The following is a 23,693-nucleotide window of genomic DNA, read 5'->3' on the forward strand; positions in this document are numbered from 1 at the left end:
TGACACATAAAATTAACCACCAGGCATATTAATATCATTTATTACCATTAAAATTATTACCGTTCATTTAAAAATAATTTGTACTAACAATACATTAATGACTTAATATTACTTCTGCTATGAAGTTTGTTTTGCAGATATTAAAGCTCCATGTAAATTTTATCACACTACATGAATATAAAACATTATTAGATAGCCTCCAACCTATATGAAATACACATCTTCTATGAGATTTACTTAGTTTATGTTGACTATCTGAAAAACAAATTCATAGTTAGAGATTAACTGATGAACTGGGTTTCGTATGTTCATCTCAGAGGGTCTTCTCTTTTTAAATTTGGTGTTATCTGAGCATAATGGCACACACCTATAACCCCAGTATTCTGGGGAGCTGAGGCAGGAGGATAGGAAGTTCAAGCCCAGCTTAAACAATTTAGTGAATTAGAGAGACCTTGTCTCAAAATAAACAATATAAAGGGCTACATATAAAGCTCAATATGAAAGTTATGGTTTCCATCCTCAGTACAGGAAACAAAACAAAACAAAAAACCTTTGTGTCAAGAAATACAGTATCTTACCAATGATTTCTTACTGATATTGTAACAATATCCTTATAAGTATTCATTCTATAGACACAGGGGAGATTAGGTTAAGATAATAAATTCAGAGCCAAACATCATTGGTTCATTGCTAGCTTTGTGACACTGGGAAAGTTATTTAACCAGTTTATTGTATAGTATATATGATAAAGGCTTAGAATAGTGCCTGACATATAATAGATACCCAATAAATAATTGTGGAATGGATATTACTCTGTGGCACAGTACCAAATATATAATGATGTGTGATAAAGATTTATATGCTGTATTTGGGTGTTACCTCTGCTGTCATGCATGTGTAAATATATATGACAACCAGAACTCTAAGAAAGCCATCAATTATTTGTGTGTGAAAATGAACTTTTAAATACTTTAAACCTCAAATATTTAATGATTTTTACATTGAATTATGTGCTACATTTTTCCATTTAATTGTTCTTGCTTTAAATTTCTCATGCCCTGGATAGAATATTGGGACAAAAAAATACTAAACTTAACATATGATTAAGAAGAACCAGATTTCCTTTTTCTAAACCAAAATCAGATGCCATTGAAAGATTTGTAGATGATCTATAAACTTATTTAAATCCTCTTATAATTAACATTTTGTACAGTCCTTGTTGCAAAAGTTAATTAAATATGTCTATCCTTCTCTTTCCGTGTCTGCCCAAAGAGTACTAATACAGTTAGACTGACTCAGGTCTGGGGTTGTATCTCTCTCTAGTAATATGTGATTCCATGATTCTCTTGTAAAATGAATTACAAGTTGTTTCTTCTTTGGGGATATAAATATTGAGTAGAAACAGTAATTGCTGTTCAATTACTGTTCAATAAAATCTCTGCAGAGACAGAAATATTCCACATGGCTCTTGAGCCCTTGAAATGTAACTAGTGTGACTGAGGAAATGAATTTTTAATTTTATTTGAATTAATTTTGATTTAAATTAAAATAGCCACAGGTCTAGAGTTATCAATTCATAAACAAGATTTGCGAGAGATGGTTGGAACTAAAATAAAACATAAAATTTATCAGCTTGGGCAATGCCTTTAAAAGTAGCAATGTCGCTCTCTCTTTTCAGTCTCCTGCACACAGTTACTCAAGCTATGACTCTGGCAAAAATGAGAGTGTAGACCGAGGAGCTGAGGACCTGTCACTCAACAGGGGGGACGAGGATGAAGATGACCATGATGACCATGATGATTCTGAGAAAGTTAATGAGACAGATGGCGTTGAAGCAGAAAGGCTGAAAGCTTTTAATGTGAGTCTTGCCACACTCCCTGTATGGTTTAATTTTTACCACTTTACTTCATGTTGTTGCTTGATGGTCAATGTGCATATTTTAGAGACATGTTTGTTTAATTTACAGAAGGATTTAAAAAGTACATGAAACTCTCTTTGCCAACTAGACACCAGAATTGCTGTGCTTTGTTTAGAACTTTAAAGCTAAATGTGAGCTGAAAACTGGAATGGTGTTGTGTGAGTATGCATGTTTACATAGCAGATAAAGGGGCTCAGCTTATTTCTTGGATGAGTACACCTGTCCCTCACGAGTTACTCAGTTATTTCTTTTGCTTTCCTAGCTTATCTAATTATGCATGACAGAGTCAACTGTTTGTTTTCGCAGATTAGTCCACTGTGTAGTGTAGCAATGTAACAGTCGTATTTATCATTAACAGAGAATTTAATGGGAGCTCAATTGTCACAATGTACTGTTATCTCCTGATTTTTTTCTACATGATAGTCTATTCTTTTCTGTCTGTGTGTCTGTCTGCTTTTCTCTCTCTTCTTCTCTATTTTTTAATCCAATCATTTAGAAAATCTTTAAAGAGTGTTTGCTTAAAATTTCTGGCTTCCCATTGCAAAGTTCTCCAGTGCGTAAACCAGAAAAGAATATTTTCCAATCGGTAATCAAGACAGGAAGCTAGGAACAGAAGACAGCAGCCCTCCAAACCCTTCTCCTCTGTCTCCCTCTTGCCAACAGATGTTTGTCAGGCTGTTTGTAGATGAAAACTTGGACCGAATGGTCCCAATCTCTAAGCAGCCCAAAGAAAAGATCCAGGCTATCATTGACTCATGCAGGAGACAATTCCCTGAGTATCAAGAGCGTGCCAGAAAACGCATACGTACTTACCTCAAGTCCTGCAGGCGGATGAAAAGAAGTGGTTTTGAGATGGTGAGTTTTGAATCAAAACACAGCCCTAGATTCCATCCAAATCCCACATGTAAATCATGACACTATTTTTTTTTTTTCATCTTAGTGTCTTTTTTTGTTTTTTTCTTCCATAATGTCAGGTCAAAGGGGTTTTCTGTTCACTTGTTTGTTTTTTCCCCTTCTCCTTTTCATCTCCCTGAACTATCTCTTCCCTTTGTTTATTTAATAAGGAATATCTTGGGAGACCAGTGCTCACAGAACCACATGGTACCATGTCACAGAAAATGAGGGTGATCTGAGTAAAAACCTAGGGAGAACCAGCATCTTGTTCGTGATTTTTTTTTTCTTTCTTTCTTTCTCTTTTTCCATCACTGCTGAAGTAGATATGAGGTTGACCAAGGCTTGAGCTGAAGCAGCAGTTATTGCTTTAGATGATATGAGAATGGCTTTCTCTGAAATGAAAGGAAATGGATGGATCCATCTTAAAAATACCGTTTTCAAACCAACAATTAACAAATAACAAATCAGAGTGTGAAAATGCTCAAGTGAAAAATTAGGCTTTGTTGGGCTGGGAAAATTTATTTGTGTACTTCTTCTTTTTTGGTACCAGGGATCAAACTCGGGACCTTGCGCTTGTGAGGCAGGTGCCAGAACCACTGAGCTAAATCCCTGGCCCTATTTGTGTGCTTCTTGATGGTACCATAAGCTTTCATATTCACTGGGGCTTGGTAGATGGATGAGATTATGTTGTTAGAGGTCACTTGTGGGGTGGAAGTTAGAAATCCATGTTTTTTGAACTTCATTCTGTTTTACCTTGCTCTAAATTTACAGTGAATGTTTGGTTTTTACTTTTTAATTTTTCTGTGTGTAAATAGAAATGTAGTAGGGATTTTTTTGAAACTTTTTTTTTGCTGCTCTTAGAAGGCTGCATAAAAGCCTGGGTTGTATTTAAAATATCCACCTCTAATTTATTAGTGTCATGTGATAGCAGTTGGCATAGATAAGCAAGGTTTTAGAGTATCTCATCTATAAGAATTTTAGAAATGTAAAGTCCTGAGAAATTAATGACAGGCATATCATTTCCTCTCTGTACCACATTGGCTTATAAAAATATCTTAACTTTTAAAGAAAAGTGGCTGTAATTTAAAGAAGAGCCAGTCTTTCCACATGGTTAGGAGTATGTACTCTGTTCTCTGGGAACTTGATGTCCAGTTCTGGGTCCCCCACCTTCCTCCCAGCTCCTCTGGGCAAGTTACATCAGATGTGCTCAGGCTCCTCCGCTGGAGAGGACCCCAACTTTTAACGTGTGTAGTTATGAGAATTGCAGAAGTTGCCTCACCTCTGTAAGTCATTTCTGGAAGATACTAAGAATTCAATAAATCTTGGCCCTAAAAATATTATCAAATATAATTTAATTCACCATCTGAAAAAAGTTTCCTAAAGTGTGTTTTTATTCTGGACACTCCAATTAATGGTTTGCTTACTTCTTAGGATACCTACACTGGAATTGGGGTTTATGGTGCATATAAATCATTTTTCAGTAAAAATGATATAACTTAGTAATAAATGTAACAATAGAAGTAGTATAAGGTAAGAGAGAATATGAGATTGCTTGAAGAAAATGAAGCTATTTCTCGTATTACAGAATTGTTTAATTACTACTACATCTGTAAAATAGTAGTCAGGTGATAGATGAGAAAATACCTAGCCAACAGCTAAAACCCAGAAACTAATAGTGGCATAAGGTTTGGAGTCACTTAACAGTGACATAAAATTCCAATGGAAACTAAGTATATCTCTGAGAACATGGCACTGTAAGTACACATTCTCTCCCAATAAAGGGAAGGACATCATATGTACACATTTTTACTTTTATTAGCAGCTAGCATTACTATTTTTCTAACAATTTTAGTGATATTTAGAGATTCTTCGATAAAACTTCCCTTGTTTTTATATGTAAAGTTTTTATATTAATCATTCTTTTAAAAATATCACTATGGGGGCCAGGGATTTAGCTCAGTGGTGCCGTCCTCTGCCTTGCAAGTGCAAGGTCCTGAGTTCATTCCCCGGTGCAAAAAAAAAAAAAAAAAAAAAAAAAAATCACTATGTAGAATTCTTAATCTCTTTAAAATGTATTCAAACATGTAATCATTTTAAAAAATTAATTGCCATTCTTTGGTTATATTTATTCATTTTAATATGGCATGTATTTGATATAAACTGTGCTATACACAGAGAACAAAAAGTTAAGAAGTTTAACAAGATGATCCTGAAGTAAATATGCTGTAGAGAAATTATATAGCATTTAACTTTTAATAACTTTCATTCATTCATTTAATACATATATATGGCATACATAACATTATATAAAAATATGAAGAAATTCATGTCCGGCTTGTTAATTAGGAGTAAAACATTTTCTACATCATCATGGTATGTTGAGGGGACAAGTTATGTGAAGCAAAATGCTTAAATAGTACCACAAGGCCTTATGTAAAAATTTTAAATGAATTCCATGGATATAAATGGATATTACATTTAGCATATTTTTGTTTTATATGTTACTCAGTAATGTGCCATTGGAACTAACAAATTGAATTCTCTATGTAGTAGACATATATTAGTCAACTTTCTATCACTATGACAAAACACGTGAAGTTATCAGCAGGAAAAGTTTGGTTGGTTCAAAGTTTGGGAGATTTCAGTCCATAGACTATTGGCTCTGTCGCTTTTAGGCCTGTGGTGAGGCAGCACATTATGGTAGAGAGCATGTGACAGAACAAAGCAGCTCATCTCATGACAGCTGGGAAGCAATGGAAGAAAGAGGAGGGCCCAGATCCCAATATCTCCTTGAAGACCACACCCCTTTGACATAATGTCCTCTGACTAGGCCACGCCCCTTAAAGATCCCACCTCCTCCCAATAGCACTGTAGACTGAGGACAACACATGGGCTTTTGAGATCATTTAAAAAGCACAGAAACACAGTTGAAATTTTAAAATTTTTTATATATTGTTTTATTGTCATGGAGCATATATAGGATTTGTGTCATTTTTGGCATTCATCTTTACCCAGAATAGCTAGGAAGAGGAATGGCTAGTGAAGGTAGTAAGCACAACTAAATTTTTTACATGAATAATTTTGTCCCCATAATTTTTAAGTTTAATATAAAATAATGTCTACAGGACAATTTTTTAAATTGAAGCATTAAACAAAAATCTTCTATTGTATTTTGTGTAGGCAAATGTAAAAAAAAGTATTATTTAAAATATATGATTATTTTTGGATACAGTTATTCAACAATGTATAACAGATCAACAAAAACCTTTATAAAATTTATATAAGATGTAACTATAAAAAGGCAGACAATAGGGAATTCTATATTGTAAAGTGGAACTAGCATTCAAAAGCTCAGCTCTTCTAGTTACTTAGTTACTATAGTCAGAAGACTCTATAAGTAAAGTACAAAAATATAAAATTATATGCTTTTGGCTGACTTTAAGAACTTCAAAGGGTTATTCCTCTAGATGTGGTTTAACAATATATAGCAGTAATAAACTTGAGAATCTTAGCATTCACTTTAACTACTTTTTTTTCCATTGTTAATACAAAATCTGTTCATGTTTAATTATTCTACACTATCCCTGAATGAATTTCCATGCCAACACAAATACTTCTAATTGGCTTCACTTGATGCATACAGATCTTAGATTATATATTTATACATAGTTATTTTATTGGAATTGTCGAATCTTTCACAAGTCTTGATTGGTTAAGCAGCAAAAATTTTTGTCATGCTCCAAATAGTCTCTATAATACATGAATTAGAATATCTATAATGATTCTTCTCTATGCATTTTCACCAATTCTCTATTACTAATCAACTCAAATCAAAAAAGTCTTCAGTGTTAGTTGTAAAAGGGCAAGTTTAAAGAAAAATAAATCTAATAACTTAGATTCAGAGTACTGTCAGAGTTTTCACTGAATTGTGACCTTAATGAATTGTGAAGCCATTAAATTAAAACTCAGGTAAATATTGTATATTAAGTTGGTATTGATTCTGTTGTATAACTTTGACTCCCAAGTTACTTCAGGTACTTCTCTGAAGAATAAATGTTCAAAAAATACATTTCTCCAAGGTGCCCTTGTCTTAAATTCAATAGTAGATATAAAAGAACCAATGATTTATGAATAAGGTGGGGTTGGTCCCTACTGAGTATCAGCTTTTTTATGTGATAAGTTTTCTTGCTTTTATTTCCTAAATTTGCATAGAGACTCTTTCATGACATTCCACATGTTTCCATTTATTTCTCTAAAACTCAAATCAAGATATTTAGGGGTATTATAGTCTAATAAGTTTCTAGTCCATTATTCCTTTTATGTCCCAGATTTTGCCACTGTATCCAGTTAGGCCAAGTAGCCTATGTATTTGAATTCAATGACCTCAACTTCTTGAAAATTTCCTAGTTGGTTGTTTTAAATAGTATGTGGCTGACTATTTTTGTTTATATAAAGTCTCATGCAGTTTTTAAAAGTTGGCCAAGGGCATTATCCCTTAGGTTATGAAAGATACAGCATAGAAGGCCTCACTTTAGAGACTTCATTTTAAATTTAATGCAAGAGAAAAATTCTTTCTCATGAGAAAATAGTGTTTTTTATCAGTTCTCATCACTAGGACTCTACAATTCAACATCTGCCTTTCTATGCAAGTTTAGAGGCAAACTTTTTTCAGTGTCCCTACTGTCTTTCTATTGCTCTTTGTGCACTTATTTTCATGGTGGATCTAACACTTATTTTAAACAAAAAAAGTAAAACACTTTTAAAATAAGGAAATAGTCTAGTTCCAGAAATACCAGAAAATATGTCTTTTGAATTAAAGAAATCATATATCTTTGGGAGGATTTGACTTATCTCAGTATTTGCTTTTATTTGTCTAATGCTGCTCAAAGTAGAGTTCAGAACTTATTTTTAATTCACAGCTTCCCTGATATTATAAGCATTGCAACAACTAAATATTCAGTGACACGAAATATGCATTAACAATTAGAGATATCATAAAAATGAATTCAAGTGCTTCTTTAAACTGAAAATTCTATCAGAAGTATTCTTAGTCCCTCATACAAGATCATGTGTTAAGATCTTAAACATTTATGTTACATATGTAACTATCATAATATTATTCCCATTATTCTTCACACATGAACACAACTATGCACATTTCCTGTTTATGACCAATTAACCTAATTGATGCTAATTAGGAAACATCTTCTTTGAACCCACTACTTAGTATTTGTACCAGCCCTTGCCCTACCTCTCAGTTGTCAGCTTCCATCCTCCAAGATACTTTCACATCCTCTAAGTACTTTATCCATAATATTTCTTTTTAATTACATTCTATAATCCTCCTCTGAATAATTTTGATATCTCACCTTCTGATCTCACACTTCTTTACCATTTTCAATTTCAGTGATCTGAATCTCTAGTTCACTTCAGCCATTATTAACATAGATAAACCTTTGTCCTCGGTCATCAAAGAGCCTGCACAAGCATTTTAACATTTTTTATAAATATATAAAAATTCCTAAGTTTTCTCCATTATATTCACAGCAGATAAGTATTGACCTTATTTGTCCTAGACAGATAACCTGGCCACCCTTGCTGCCATATTATTATACCTTCTTTAGGACATTGCTCCCCAACCACACCTACTCTCCTACATGTTTAGTTTTTCTGTTTCACTAACAATGAGGATAATTTCTTTTTTTTGCTTAAGAAAATTTCCTCTGATGGTAACAAAATATTTAATATTTACATCTTTCTTTGCCAGTTTTCTCAAAGGAGTATTATTTTTACTTGCTTATTTTCTTGAGACTATTGTTTTTCTGCCTCCTTATTTACCTTTCTTTGCTTTGAAGTAGTTCCTATAATTCTGTGGCTGGCCCAGCACTGGATTTTACCTTACGTACAGTTGCAAAATATCTGCATTTATGTGCATTACCCTATTCTCAAAGTAGAATAGGAGTCACCTGCGAAGATTTGGTATTTCATTGCAAATGTCAAGCATAACTATTTTTGTTATGTCATCCTGAACTCTATATTCTCTCTTACTCCCTCTGCATATGTCCCACTTCCATTAACCAAACCACCAGTGAATCCCTCTTGACTTGCCTATTTCTCTTAACAGTCCTACTATTGTAATTTACATCACTCTTTACAAACTTAGGATAAGATTCTACTGATTACCAAATTTTGTTTATTGTTCCTTAGCTGTATTTTCCAAATAAATCCTGTAATTTCCAATTTTGCTTGCTATCATCTTTGTTTTGGCCTTTTATCCCAGGTACCTATAGTTTTGCATAATCTTTCTATCTCAATTCTCGGCTTCTACCAAACACACTCTGTACACACTGAGCCTAAGCAGAGGCAAAAGTAAAGCCTGAACATTATAATACTTGGAGCCTCTTTCAAACAGAAAATACAAAATTATAAGCATGAACAGAAAAATAAATATTCAGTTTACAAACATACCACATGAAATACTGTATACTTAAACTAGTGAAACCTTAAAGATTCAAGCCCTTCTCTCTGAACATTTATTTAGTCAATTTCAGATACACTTACAGATAAGCTTCCTGATTTTCAGTTGGCTTCTCCCATAGAATGTGCACAGCATCCACGAACTCCAGTGCTGAGAAGACCTGTTCAATAGAGGAACCCTGGTGTCTCAGTTTCATTGGCTTTATGACAAAGCTACTTTTATATTTTTTGGTGCTGGGGATCCAACTCAGGACCTTCTGCTTGCAAGGCAGGTGACAGAACCACTGAGGTAAATCCCCAGTCCCGATAAACCTACTTTTATTCCTGGACTCATCCTTTCTGATTCTGGCTACAATAGTATGAAACTCTAACATCTCAGAAAAAAATTAAATTTTATACAATAATATTTTAGACTATGACCTCTTTGAGTAGATCTGAATTCATGTGATGTTTCTGAGTCTCAGTTTTTCTAAAGGGGAGGACTGTTGGAGTGCTACCTGTGATGATGTATACAGAATGTTTAAGGTATGATCTGATACTTGCATCTATTTACTTTTTCTTTTAACCTGTTGAATTATTTTCTTTCACATCTTAGTCCATCAAATAGCACTGCTGCTGCTTCTCTTAATGTTTGCTCTTGGTCCACACATTTTCCTTGACTCAAGGACGATGAGTACCTTTTGTTCATTTTTTGATAAATATATTAAAATAAAGAATAACTGCATTGTAAAGAATGTAGCCACCACATTTTTCAGAGTTATTCATCATTGAACATTTTAGTTTGACCAAGATGTTGAGCTGAGCCTCCTGGAGCACTTCACTGCCCTCACCCCATTGTAGACACATACAAATCCTGCATAAATATAACAATCTTTAAATACCTAGCTAAGCTCAAAAGAAAAAAAAGAAAAGAAAACTGTAGGCCCCTGAAATGACTAGCAAACTCATAGCCAGATTTGTAAGCTCTTATGCTGCATAACAAGCTAGGAGCATAGAAAATGTGAATGGAAACACAAGAAGATGAGGGCAGAGAACTGAATGATCACCCAGTTCAGGACTCGCATATAACTGGGACCCTACAAAGCTTAGTCTTCCATGAAATGGGAGTTAAGAAACCTCATTTTTCAATTTCTAGAAATAAAAATATCAGGCATTATAAGCAATGAAATTAAAACCTTACTACATGGATGAAATAGAATATAATATTTAGTCCCTGACAAAAATCAATAAACTGGATGATGAAAGTATGGAAATTACCCACATAATGAAAACTGAGAAGGGAAATAAGAAAAAAGAATTTAAGATGGACTACAATGTTCTAATAGGCATTTCAGAGAAGAAATTAAGAAAAAGACAACATTCAAAGAGATGATGAAGAATTTTCAGAATCACTTGGACCATGAACTTTCAAAACAGAGAATAAAGCCAGCAGTCAGAAGTACAAATAAAATAAACCTATTTCTAGGACAACCATAGTAAAGCCACAGCAGAGCAAAGTGATTCTGAAATGTACTAGTGTAAAGAAACAAAAGATTATCTGAAAGAGAAAAGCAAGTAGAATGAACAACTTTTTATCCTTAAAATTTATGTCAGAAGACAGTCTTTCAAATACTAAAAAACAAACAAACAGTTTTCCAAGTTTTAAAAGCAACTACTTTAACTTACTAATCAATGATGACCTAAACTCTTATGTTCAGAGTGAGGAAGAAAAACAATATTTCAGGCAACTACCAAAGTTAAGACAAGCTGGACTCAAAGGAGGCAACTGAACCCAGAAGTAAACAATGGGAAACGAAAAGGATGGGTGGGCAATCTAAAGAAATCAGCCTGATTTCATACTCAGTGGATCCTGGTTCTTGTCTATGCTCTTCCAGCTGTGGACCTTGGATCCTGGAGCTTCAATTTCTTCGTGGGGGAAAAAATGGAAAAAAAAGCACCTATCTCACAGGTGAAGACCAACAGTATTTGAAATAACAAATGTAAACATCCCTACCTACTGCACTTGAGAAGCGTGATAAAATGCTAACCAGAAGTTGATTCCCACACTCCCCTTTACTGGGAAGCCCTCCTGCTCTCTCAACCTGTTTAACTGCTTGGAGGATTGAACCAAATATGTTTTTATTTATTCAAATCTCACTTCTAGCTATGAGCAGCCTCAAATCTTTCTTTCTTCTGTGTGCAAATTGTACTTCGTGGTACATCTTTTGTAGTTCATTTTATCCTGTCTTATATCACTGTTATCTATATATAGGCCTTAGCTCCTTAATAAGTTATGTTCCTTGAGTGCTATGCTTTTTAACTTGTTTGTCTCTGTATCACCCACAGTGTCTTACGTAGTGCCCAGAGTTGCTCATGAAAGCTACTCAATTCATGTTCAATTCAGCTGAATTAAAATTGTTGAATGAAAGATTGAGTGAATGAATAGATATTTATTAATGTGCTACTTTGTGGCAGGAATTAGTTAAGAGATAAGCTAATGTTTATTGTTTACTATATGCTGCACACAGTATCTCTCAACTGGTATTTTAATTTTAAAAAACTGTTACTAACTAAAAATGTAGCCTAATGTATTTTAAATCTTTTTTATTGTTTTGTTTTTGTTTTGTTTTGTTTTTGTGCGGTACTCAGGATTTAACCCAGAATTTGAATATGACAGACAGGTGCTTTACCACTGAGCTACAACCCTGCCCTTTAAAACAATATTTTGAGACAGGGTCTTGAACTTGAGATCCTCCTGCCTTATTTTCCCAAGTAGTGGGCATTATATGAAGATTTCCTTTCTTCTTAAAGAAGATGGGTAAATAACATTTAATTTTAATTTTTCTTTTAACTCTTAAAAGACGGATTTGTAAATACTTTTTATCTATTTGACAATTATTGTGAATAAATAGTGACAGTAATTGTGTTAATAGAATTGGTTTAAATTTTGATTTCACAAAACATAGATAAAAGTACCACGATCTACAATTGTGTAATAATATGTGACTACATGTTTTCAAGATTAAATGATATTTCCTTATTGAAATTAAAATTAAAGATTACTTTGTTAGAAATGAAAGCATGATGCAGCCTGTATGTGCTCAATGGTAAAACATGTAGTTTGCATGCACAAGGCCCTGGGTTCAATCCCTAGCATTGCAAAAAGAAAAAAGAAAAAGGAAAGCATGTGTAGTTATCTTGTCTCTTGATTAGAGGTATTTTAACATTACATTAGCCAAACTATTCTTCTAAATGTTACATATGACTTACTAATTTTCTATGTGTTTTCAAAAGAGCATTAGTAATGGCCAATAATATTGAAAAATTAATGCCAAGGTATAGATCATTAATTCATATGGGGTATACTTATAATCAAAGGCTAGATGTACATGAATGGGTATATATTCCACTTTCAAACTCCTTTGAAATTAGTCACAGCAATTTTCCCAAGAAACAGGGAAATGCAGCAATTCACTCATAGCTGGATCCATAGGTTTAAAGGCCAGGTTAGCTGCTTTCTCATTTCTTGGCTATGCTTCTCTCCTGCATTGACTGACCTCTCAGACAGACCCCTGCTGCCTGCTGAGACACAGTGCCACCAGCAGTTGTAAGTGTCTAAAAGCAATCCACCACCTTTGGATCTTGGCTCTTTTGAAAGGCCTTTGGTCCTATTTGGATCAGATGTCAACTCTGGGATCTTTCATTAAGAACAAAGGGCTGAGTTTCCTTGTCTGCTCAGGAAGCCAGGTCAGGCCCTTGCTTAACATCTCTAGTGAAGCCATCCAGGTTGGATTAAGGGCAGTTTACTGTTCTGTCTGTATCAATAATTCTTATCTGAAATCTTGAATTGTTTATGGTTCAGAGCCCAGAACTTTCAGATTTTAGAACATGTTCGAGTACATATTCTTATTATATAACATTCATGGTGAGGGCTAGGAAAACATCATAGATACTTTCATTTCTGCAGCACCATGGTGAATAAATTAAGAAAAAGAAAAGCTATTAAGTATCCTCATGACACTTTTTTTTGCCAACTGAGTTAATCTAAGTTTTTAAAAAAACACTGCAATTTATATTTGAGAATTACTGACTGACAAAGAAGTTGTAAATGTGTTAAAATACACTTTAGTTCATGTATATTAAATCCTATGTGTTAAGCATTATTCTAGCTTGTAAAGCAAACTCTTATGATGCCAGAGATAGTATTGATAATTGTTTATGTTAATATCTCTAAACTTGGCACGATTCCTGACATATAGGTGATGCTTATTAAATCTATTTGTTGAATAAACAAGGGAAGACAGTAGTCAATTTATATGCATTACTTCATAACATTATCTATGATATGGACATTATTTTTCCTATTCATTATTTGCTGGCTGAATCTGTTTTGCCATTTATAAAAGGAGAAATAATGATACCCAGGAGCATGATGAGGACTCAGAAATTAAATCACAAAAATAGTCATATAGATGGCAACTAGCTGATTATGGAATATTACAAGGCCATTCTGACTTGGTTGCTGAATTGTCTCTGTACTAATGTCTATGAATGAAGCTACTGGTCAATAATAAGACTCCCTTCTATTAAGGAGCTGAAACTTTCTTCTATACAAAATGTAAAATTAAACCTTTAGGCATAAATATACCATTTTGGAGAGAGAGAGTATGTATATATCATCCAAGTTCCAGAATTCTTGATTATATATTTTATAAAATAGCAAGATTAGGAGAAATAATTTTATCATAGGACCCTAGGTTCTGACTATTAAATCATTTGTTTTAATTGTCTCTAAAGAGATTGTCTTATTTACAACCTTAGTAGATGTCACAGTTGTTCTCAATCTGGTCTTGGCTAATAATTGATTAAGCTTTACTTAAACATTAAAATGCATTAGATTAACCCATAAGAATAACCTTACATTCTTCATTTTTTAAAACTTTTTATAATTGTAACAATTCTGCAGCATTTTAATTGTACAACCAAAGTTCAGAAGACTGTGAAGTTGTTTAATTTTACAGTTTTTAGACCAAAAGATGGAATAGTTTGTTGGTGTGGTGACAAGTTTCAGTTGCATCTGTAAGGAAAGACAGATTTACATTGTGCCAATAGCAATCACATCTTAAGTTCCAATTAAAATGTGACTTTTTAAACTCAAAAAGCTCCACGTGACAGTTTAGCCATCTGTTGGACTAAACAACTGCCACTGATTTAGCCCAGATAATTATTTCAATAAGAACAGTGCTGGGAAAAGTTCAACTCACATCCCAGTTGAGAATGACGGTTAATTATGAAGAGATAATTAGGAGTTGCAGCACTCATATTCAGGGGAGAAGTAGGGGCAGATCTCCCTAGTGTAGGTATAGATCGTGGACAGTGTATAATTATATGTATTTTATTATTATTATTAGTCTTCTTTTTTTTAAGTCTTCTTTTAAGATATGTACCAAGGGGAGCTGGGGATTTAGCTCAGTGGTTCTGGCGCCTGCCTTGCAAGCATAAGGTCCCGAGTTCAATCCCCGGTACCAAAAAAAAAAAAAAGAAAAAAGATATGTACCAAAGGATACATTTACTAAGATGTCTTCCACCTAAAAGAGAAGGCTGTTTTTCATAAGTTATCTTTCTTAATGCTTTGCATTTTATGTTTCTGTGAAAATATTGGTACCTCCAGTTATTACATGGACGCTTTTGTGTTTCATGCCCACTCTTAAGGAATCCATAAGCTTTGTCTCTGGTGACATCTGACTATAAATCCTTAGCAAGCCCTGCTATTATGTGCCAGGAAGACCTCAAAGCAGTGGTCAACGGCTGACAGAAAGAGATTTAAGATGACAATGATTCTCAGAGTTTATACTAAATAATCAGTTCAGATTTCTTTGTGACAGAGTTGTTTTATAAGAAGCACAACTGGTTAATTTCCTCTTCACTTCCTTGATATGACTACTTTTGAGTTGGGAAATGGATAGAAGGCAAGTAGGGGGGGGGGAAATAAGCCTCTGGCTCTTAACGTTTAACACCTTATAACCAGGCACAGCATTATTGAGCTCTGTGTGGACCAGGAGCACTGGCATTTATTACTGGCTCACCAGTGTTAGGAGTGAAAGGATTTTTTAACATGATTATCTCAAAGAAGAGAAAGAATTTCTGTGAATGGCTCCTGCATTTCCATTTTGGGTGTAAAACCAAGCTTGATTATGTTTCCTGTACAATATGTTATTTCTCGGCACTCTGGCTACTCCAATACTAAAATCTTATGACTTTAGATTGCATCAGTTTAGAACTTGCGGCTTAATATGACAAGTTACATTTTTATCTTTATGCTGTTATGAAGAAGGGTTTTAAATGATTAATGAGAAAGTTATAAGAGAAGAATTTCAATCATCTTAGAATGGCATTAGAACATTTAGGCTGAAGCACAGAATGAGGTTAGCTTTGAAAGGACTCCTCTGCAGTGCTTAAGATCTCTAGGTTTTTAAGAGCTTGTTGAGGCCTTAGTTGTAAAATGAGAATAATTCCTTGTTATGCATTATTATTTTCAATATACCACAAGGCTTACATTTGAATCCATCATTTCTACATACGTAGTTGCATGGTCTTGGGAAAGTTACAAATTTCTACAAAATATTTTTCAACAAAATATTTTTAGGGAGTGTTTGGAGGCTCAGTACTGAATCTAAGCTTTTTTGTGTTTATGTCTGATCATCTTAAGCACTCAGTAGGAGTTAACTGTTATTAATATTCATCTAAAATTAAATTAGAATACCATGGGTTTCCATTGAGAAATAAACATTTTATCATACATTTGAGTTATAGAAATTTCTTTGAAAAATATATATTTGACTATACTGTAAATGTTATTTTATTTTGCTCTTCTTTCCAATGAGTATGAATCAATTATGGTTATAATAGGCATGTATAGACTATTTTTAGTCAGCTTAGTTTTTAGTTGAGCTCAATAGTTTTTATATAAGAATTTTTAGAACATTTTATTAACAAAAAACTATGTAAAAGAACTAAGTAAACAACAGAATGCAGAGGAGGAAAGAACTGAAAATTAGAAAACATAAAACCTAGCCTCTAGCTTTGGCAAACTGCTTAATCTATCATCGGAGGAAAATGATGCCAAATCATTTATATGGCCATTTAAAGTGATCAAATTATAATGAATTCTATTTCTGAGATTATACCATATATACATGGGCAATACTGAATCCTGTTTCTTTGCTCCTACTTATTTTTTCACTCAGTAGGAGTCTATTGCCTTATTCCAAAGTGAAGTTCTTTCTCAAAACTTGATAGAGTAGGTCATCAGGTGAACTTACAGAATCTCTTGTTTCACTCCAGCAGGACCTGCTTCTAGTTTCAGAGAATCAGTTTAACACATCAGGCAAAGAGCCTACAGTCCTTGCGAAATTGCATAAATTATTATAAGTAAGTAATAGTTGCATAAATTATTATGATAAATGCCTATTACTGTTTTAGTAAAGATCTCTTCTTTGATATTAAAATGAAAAATAATTTGAAAAGAAATACTACCATATGCTTTTAATTTCAAAAGATGACTTGCCTTCTGTTTTCCCTGCTCAACAAACTTACATGTTTAAAAAACTTTTATGCTTATTAATACAATTCAATCAGTTTAATAAAATGTCTGATTTTTAAATTCTTAATTTGGAAGAGAAATGTCTGATATAAAAATAGACATAGTAAAAAAATAGAAGTATGTATCTCTGACTATTATGTGGCTATCAAAAATTAAAATAAAAAAGCAAAATTGCTGATATTTCATTAAAGATCATTATTTCCATCCCTGGAACCCGATGAAGGGTCTAATAATATAGTTTATAAAAGTGTGAACTCTCACTCCTGTTTGCATAATACTAATTACACTCAATTTGTTTTCTGTTTTCACAGTGGAGTATCTTTATTCTCACATTTTCTGTAATACTTTTGACTCAAAAAATCATTTATGCCAGTAGGGCATTAATAGACATTGAATTCCCTTGTAGTTTATAGTATTGAGCTAGGCAGGGGTCATCTTTTAATGAGACACTGATTTATATATAGCCTAATATTTATTTGGTTCTGGACTAGACTGCTTTATCCACATACTTGGTGAAGTAGGAAATAAAATGAAGAGGCAATATGAGTTTTAAGATTGTACTTCTGTCCTTGTATGACACTTTTTTAGAGTTTATTTCATGTGACCACTTTCTCCAACATCAAAGCACAGTCATGCCCTTCCAACTGCCCTTCATCTTGTCTTTAAGATGCTTCTGCTGCATGTTCCCTCCCACTTCAGGGGCTTCTCTCTTTTGCAGAAGTAGCATTCCAATAATGCCGCTGCTTTGTTGTCAGAGTTGTCTAGCCATCATTGCAGACATCTCACAGGTTAGGACTGTGTTGTCCTGTGCTGTGCCTGCCTTTTGCCTCCAGAGGCTACTTTGGAAGTAGAAGCAGTGAGGAAGTCTGCAGAGGTAACTGCCTAAATTGTTTCCTAGTTCATCTGAGGTCAGAGTCTGGTTTCTTTTCACACTACACAAATTGCACTGAAGACCGTATGAATTGTTGTCTGAATTTAGTTGTTTCAGAATGTTATTTGAGACATAAACTCAGTTATTCAGTTGGCTAAAGTAAGTGTTACATGTCAAAGTTAATAAATGGAATGTACATAAAAAGCCCCATTCAAGTTCTGTCACAAAAAAAATTAAAGGATCTCAATTAGTTCAGAGACTTGTAGTTAATGATATCTGTACATATTTTGGACTAAGGCTTAGAAAACTTTAAGGTTGTATACCACTATATATGCTAGTCTTAAGATAATTTTATTTTGTTCTCTTACATTATTTTTCTATTCATGTGGTTTAATCTTCATGTTACTTTTTCTCTATCATCTGCTTATCTTAATTAAAAATGTTCTGTGTCATTAAGTACTTCATCTTTCAGCTAGACAATCTTGCATGTAATTATAGGAAAAATAATGGAAAACTTTTCTATGATTATCAAAAATGATATGGAGAGTTGCAAATAATTTGTAATTAATTAGGAGTTTAGCTGGGGAACTAATTAATTTCTGTGTGACATATAACGATTTCCAACAGTACCTATGAAATTATTAATATAAACTCTATTTTATAAATAAAATAAAACATGCCTTTACACATATAGGTAAATAATTTCACATCCAAAACATGAAACTTCTGATATTTGGAAATCGTATCATTTTAGGACTGACTTTTTAGTTTATATTTAAGCTAAAGTATTTTTAAAGCATTTTAATCCCATCACTTGCCACAATTTAGACTGTAAACACCCATAATTTTTGTATGAAGATTATTTGACATGGTGTGAGTAGTGTCTGTTAGTTTTTCAGCTCTCTTTTAGCCCTGTCATTTGTTTTGTTTTGTTTAGTTTTGTTTCTTGTTTGTGCCTTGTCCTATATTACAAAAAGACTAAAGGACTTATTTTATCTGCAAAATCCAGTCAGCAATTTTGCCACTGCTGGTTCCTCCTCTACTGTAATGGCCTTGATTAAATACTTGTGACAATGGAGCTGTAGGAATAATGATGGATCTGTGTAGCAACTATAGCTTTAATCTCTAACTAGCTTTCATTTTTCATCTTTACAATTTCCATTTCCTCTCTCTACTGAAATAAAGTCATTTGAAATAAATGGATACTCCTGCACATGTTGATGGTCCTACGTGCTCTTTGGAGAATAGCATTGTCCTGGTGATGATACTGTTAATAATTTTTTCATATTTTCTCTCTTTTTTTTTAGTCTCGACCTATTCCTTCCCATCTTACTTCAGCAGTTGCCGAGAGTATCTTGGCTTCAGCCTGTGAGAGCGAGAGCAGAAATGCAGCCAAGAGGATGCGTCTGGACAAACAGCAGGTACTGAGGACTCTCAGAGTCTGGTGCTCGCCAGAGACAGCAAATATAGTTCACTGATGTAGAAGAGCAAAACTTTTGAATGTTAAGTAACCAGAGATAGTTTGCATGTCTTTAATTATGAAATTGAATTTGAATAATGCAATGCTTAGGTGATCAATGGAGATCAAACACAAATTTTCTGTTATGAAAAATGGACAGTAGTAAAACTGAATTATAATTCTGCTGATTTGAAGACTAATTACTTAGTAAGATGCCCTGACCAATCATTTATAATAGTCTTGTAAATTTATCTTATCATTTATCATTATGTTTGAATAAAATGAATCTTTAATTTTCTCTGACCTACTGGCAAATGCTAATATATTATGCTGTGGGTGGTGAAAGTACAAAATAACTTTTTTTGCTAGTTATCAAACACAGGACTCTTACACTGCCAGCTACAAAAGCAATAAAAATGGGACCTCACCTAATAAAAATCCATGTGCTAGGATTATTTCTTCATTAATTCATCATTTATTTTATACGCATGCAAATCATTTCTCTCTTAGCTAGGGCCATAGGCCTGGGTAGTAAGATGTATGCACTGCAGGCGTGCATCGTTCATTAGGATTTCAGTCAGTTGTTCCTCTGGTTTAGGGGTTTCTTTCTGACTCCCCTCATCTTCTCTTGAATCCCTTTCTCTTCTTTTTCTAGCTTTCTTTTTTACTTACCCATAATAAAGAACTAAACTATAGAATATTATATTAAATATTTATATTATATTAATAATATATCAATATATTGTATTACATAATAAATATTATAAATAATATATTGAATAACAAATGTATTATATTAAATGCTTAAAAGTTTACTGTATTCTGGCTTTCTAATTATTTTGTTAAAATTAACTTGATGTTTCATATTTTTCATTGAGGTTGAGATGAGTAGAGGTTGAGATGATTAGAGACTAATTTAAATTAGCTCAGCTTTGTTTTCCTTGTGAACTAGTGAGTTTTAAACCAAAACATTTTCCCATGCCATGCTTAGAATACTTAAAAATGTCTCAGAAAGACACTCAAATCTGATGATGATTATGATTAAAATGTCATAGATTCATAATTCTGAACACAGCTAAAGCCTCCAGTTAAATAAAAACACAATATCAGTCTTGGAAAAGGGTATGTAAAAATGCCAATCTTGAATTTATTAATCATACCACCAGTATTTATTCACATGTATGTGGTCTCAGTTGAGGCTTTTATTATTAACCCTATGAAATTTATCTTACTTAAAAATGAGTTGCAGCACTATATACAATACCATGTAGCATCGCGATTCTGACTGCATATTCTGGAGTTAAATATACCCATTTTGATTCCCGTCTCTGTCATTACCATGTAGCCCTCAGCAAGTTGCACCTGTTTGGTGTGCTGCACTTTGTAGAAAGGTAATAGTAACAGTGCTCATTCTATAGTGTTGCTGTGAGAATAGCTAATGACAGACACACGTTACATAGTTAGCGTTTTTGCCGGCCACATAGTAAGCATCAATAAATGCAGCTTAGAAGACAGTGGTGTCTAGCTTCTTTGTCATTGTATTAATATTAATAAAACTCGAAAGAAACATTAATAGTACTATTTATGACACAGGAGTTCTGAAGACAGACTAAGTCCATTTGCAAAAAAAAGTTTACTCTTGAAATACAATTCTGAAAGAGAAAGAGTTGTCTTGTTTGTTATTTAGCTATATATCTCACCTAGCCTATGTTCTGGAATATCCTTACATATTGTCAATCATACATGCAATTGTTATGAAAAGTAAATGGCAGAAACATGTTATATATTACCTACAGTATCTCTCTATAATATTCCGATGCAGGTTACCCACTGATATAAACTAGGGGAGACAAATATCTACTTCATAAAGTTATTATAAAGATGTAGCAAGTCAATGCATGTGAAAGTATGGATATTTAATGTGTTTACATACTGCTAAAGATATATTTGCTTAAGTACCTCAAGGAGCAGAAAAATCGTACTCCAGCACTAAAATATCTACTGTTTACTTCTGTAAGAGAGCTACTTATTTTGTCAGAGAGCTACCATTGTTTTGATGGGCGTTAAATTGAACTTACGTTGCTTCCTAGACTTCCATCAATTAAAGGAAAACTTCCATTGAAAATGAGTAGAATTTTCTATCATTTGTCCCTCAGACTGTGGAACTATAGGGTCCTTGACCCTGTAGCTCATGTTTGCCATTTCTAGGTCATAGTGGCTGTTGACTGCAACTGGTGAATGGGAGCTGCCCACGATCACCTAGGCACGGGAATATTCTTTCTGGGCCCTAAAAGAGTTCAGAGGACTTGAGATTTACGGCGAATAAGGAAGAAATGATTTTCTAAATCACGTTCTATGATGTATTGGAAATCCATTAGGCATGGTACAAATTTTTTCTTCATTGACTCTTGTCAACAACTGCATGCAAGTAGGTAGCATTATTCTCATTGACATATGAGAAAACTGAGGCTCAGAGATGTGGGGTTATTCACACGAAGTTGCAAGCTACAAGAACAAGTAGAATTAAGTGTATGTTCCTGAGGCAGACACTAGATGTTTTTGTGACCCTGGAGTGCTTTCTAATTCATTATGCTCTCCGAAGAAAAGCCTATGGTCTAAAACAAACTCACAGGACTCCTGCCCTTTCCCCTTTGATCGCTATGTTTCAACAGTGCAGTTTTCTACTAGAATATTACATGCTTCAGTCACAAGGGCTTTGTACTGTACTAGAACTAGCCAACCAGATTTTGCTTGGATACCAGGTTTTAAAATAGTACAGATTTCCCAAAGAATTTCAGTTTATCCAGAAAACTGATTACATACTGTGTACACTGGATTAGTGTTTATAATTATTATTGCAGGGATATCAAAACTATTTCTTCTTATTGCCAGTTTCACAGATCTCCTTTGGGATGCCACACAGACCTCTAGCATGTAATCTTCTTCCTACAAAAGCAGACAGTCACGGGAGCCCTCTTATAATTGGCTCCAAACCTCTGCCCAAGCAGAAAGGGCCCGAGTTCACTGGGGTATTGGCACTGAGATTGTGCTTTCTATGTGCACTCTTAAACCAGCTCACAGTTCTTAGAATTTGTTGTTGATTTAAAGATTCTTCCTTGAGCCCCTGACTTTCTGCAGGTTCATAAAAGTTCAAAGCTAGATAGTTGAAATCCATTTCTGCTACGCCACTCATCTAACCCTTTGCCACTAGTGTGAGCCACATGGAGAGCTATAATTGTGTGTGTCCAGATTTTATGAAGCTTGATGAATTAATTGAATTTTATAAAGCTCTTTGAGCTATGAACATGAAAGGTGTTACAGAAGTGTTAAATACTTTATTTCAAATGTCCATTGTGCACTAAAATCCAGAGGAAGATTATTATTATGCAGCCCCAGCCCTGAAGCAAGCCGGTGGCAAGGAGAGGAGGCTCCCCTTCATGAGAAGTCACAACTCACCCAACTCAGCTAATCTCTTGTGCATTTAAAAATATATCCAGCATTTCCTTCCTTTTAACAAGAACATTTGGAATTTTTATATTATCTAAGAAATCTTTCCTTACTTTGACAATTCAAATAAGCAAAGTTATAGTTTCTAGTTCTTTGACATAGCTCAATTTGATGAGTGGGATGTCCTTTGTATGTGTCTTTGTTATTTGGGTATTAATTCATTTTTAACCTTAAAAGCAAAGGTCTCTCATTGTTCTTGGTCCACTTGAAGAGATAGAGAGCGAAAATTAGAGAGATTAGAGCCAGCTATTTGCTGGTGGTTTATCTCTTAGTGATGTATACTTTTTGCTATTTTCACCTTTTATTCATAGGCTTGATGATGGATCAATACAGGGCGCGTTCCTTGATTTCTATCCCATCTTGAAGTTAAATTACTTTGCAGTTCTGTATAAGGAATCACATAGAAAAATGGTCAAGGGTTTCCTGGCAGGAGCTCAGCAAATACTACCCTTGAAGGACAAAGCAGCAAGTTCTAGGTGACAGTTTTTGCAGTGTCTAGGGAAGATGGGGAATCAATGATTGACTGAGATCTAACACCTTTGACTCCACGGAGAAGAACGCGGTGGGGGTGTGGTGTGTTTGTAACCTGTGATATAATGAAAGGTGAGGAAACAGAAAAATCATGTACTGAAAATCAATGCATCCCTAAGTTAAGAAAAATACCTACATCATCCAAGACTTAAAAATATTTGATAAGTACATAGTTTCCTGCTACTGTTCTTTCTTTACTAGTTGAATTCACTGAAATCTCTGTTTCCTCCTGAGTTTTGCTTTGTTCTGTTAGGTCACCAATATTATTAAAAAACATAATTGTAGGTTGAAATGTAATCTATAAATGAGGTGACAGTTTTAACAGAGTTTTTACTTTGTTATGAGCACATTTGAAAACTATCCATAACACTATGGTCAAGACAGTTTGGACATAGGCAGTTTCCAGTCACATTTCTTCTTTCCATAACATCAACTTTAACTAATATTTAACAGA

General features: G+C 33.9%; 1 protein-coding gene across 14 annotated transcripts in view; it reads left to right on the forward strand.

Moving 5' to 3' along the window:
• Nol4 (nucleolar protein 4) overlaps window positions 1-23,693 on the forward strand; it is a 329,323-nt gene that overhangs the window by 241,395 nt on the left and 64,235 nt on the right. For 9 of the 14 annotated variants that reach the window (XM_004855193.4, XM_087193590.1, XM_087193586.1 and 6 more), the window contains 3 exons: window positions 1,679-1,858; window positions 2,582-2,773; window positions 19,050-19,163. In XM_004855193.4, coding sequence (XP_004855250.1) covers window positions 1,679-1,858; window positions 2,582-2,773; window positions 19,050-19,163 — 486 coding nt within the window. The remainder of the gene's footprint in view (window positions 1-1,678; window positions 1,859-2,581; window positions 2,774-19,049; window positions 19,164-23,693) is intronic. The other 5 variants (XM_004855194.4, XM_087193623.1, XM_087193618.1 and 2 more) reach the window with 1 other exon arrangement.

Source organism: Heterocephalus glaber, unplaced genomic scaffold, assembly GCF_053883595.1.
Source record: "Heterocephalus glaber isolate CG9 unplaced genomic scaffold, H.glaber_assembly_v1.0 deba00000331, whole genome shotgun sequence".
Classification (NCBI taxonomy): domain Eukaryota; kingdom Metazoa; phylum Chordata; class Mammalia; order Rodentia; family Bathyergidae; genus Heterocephalus; species Heterocephalus glaber.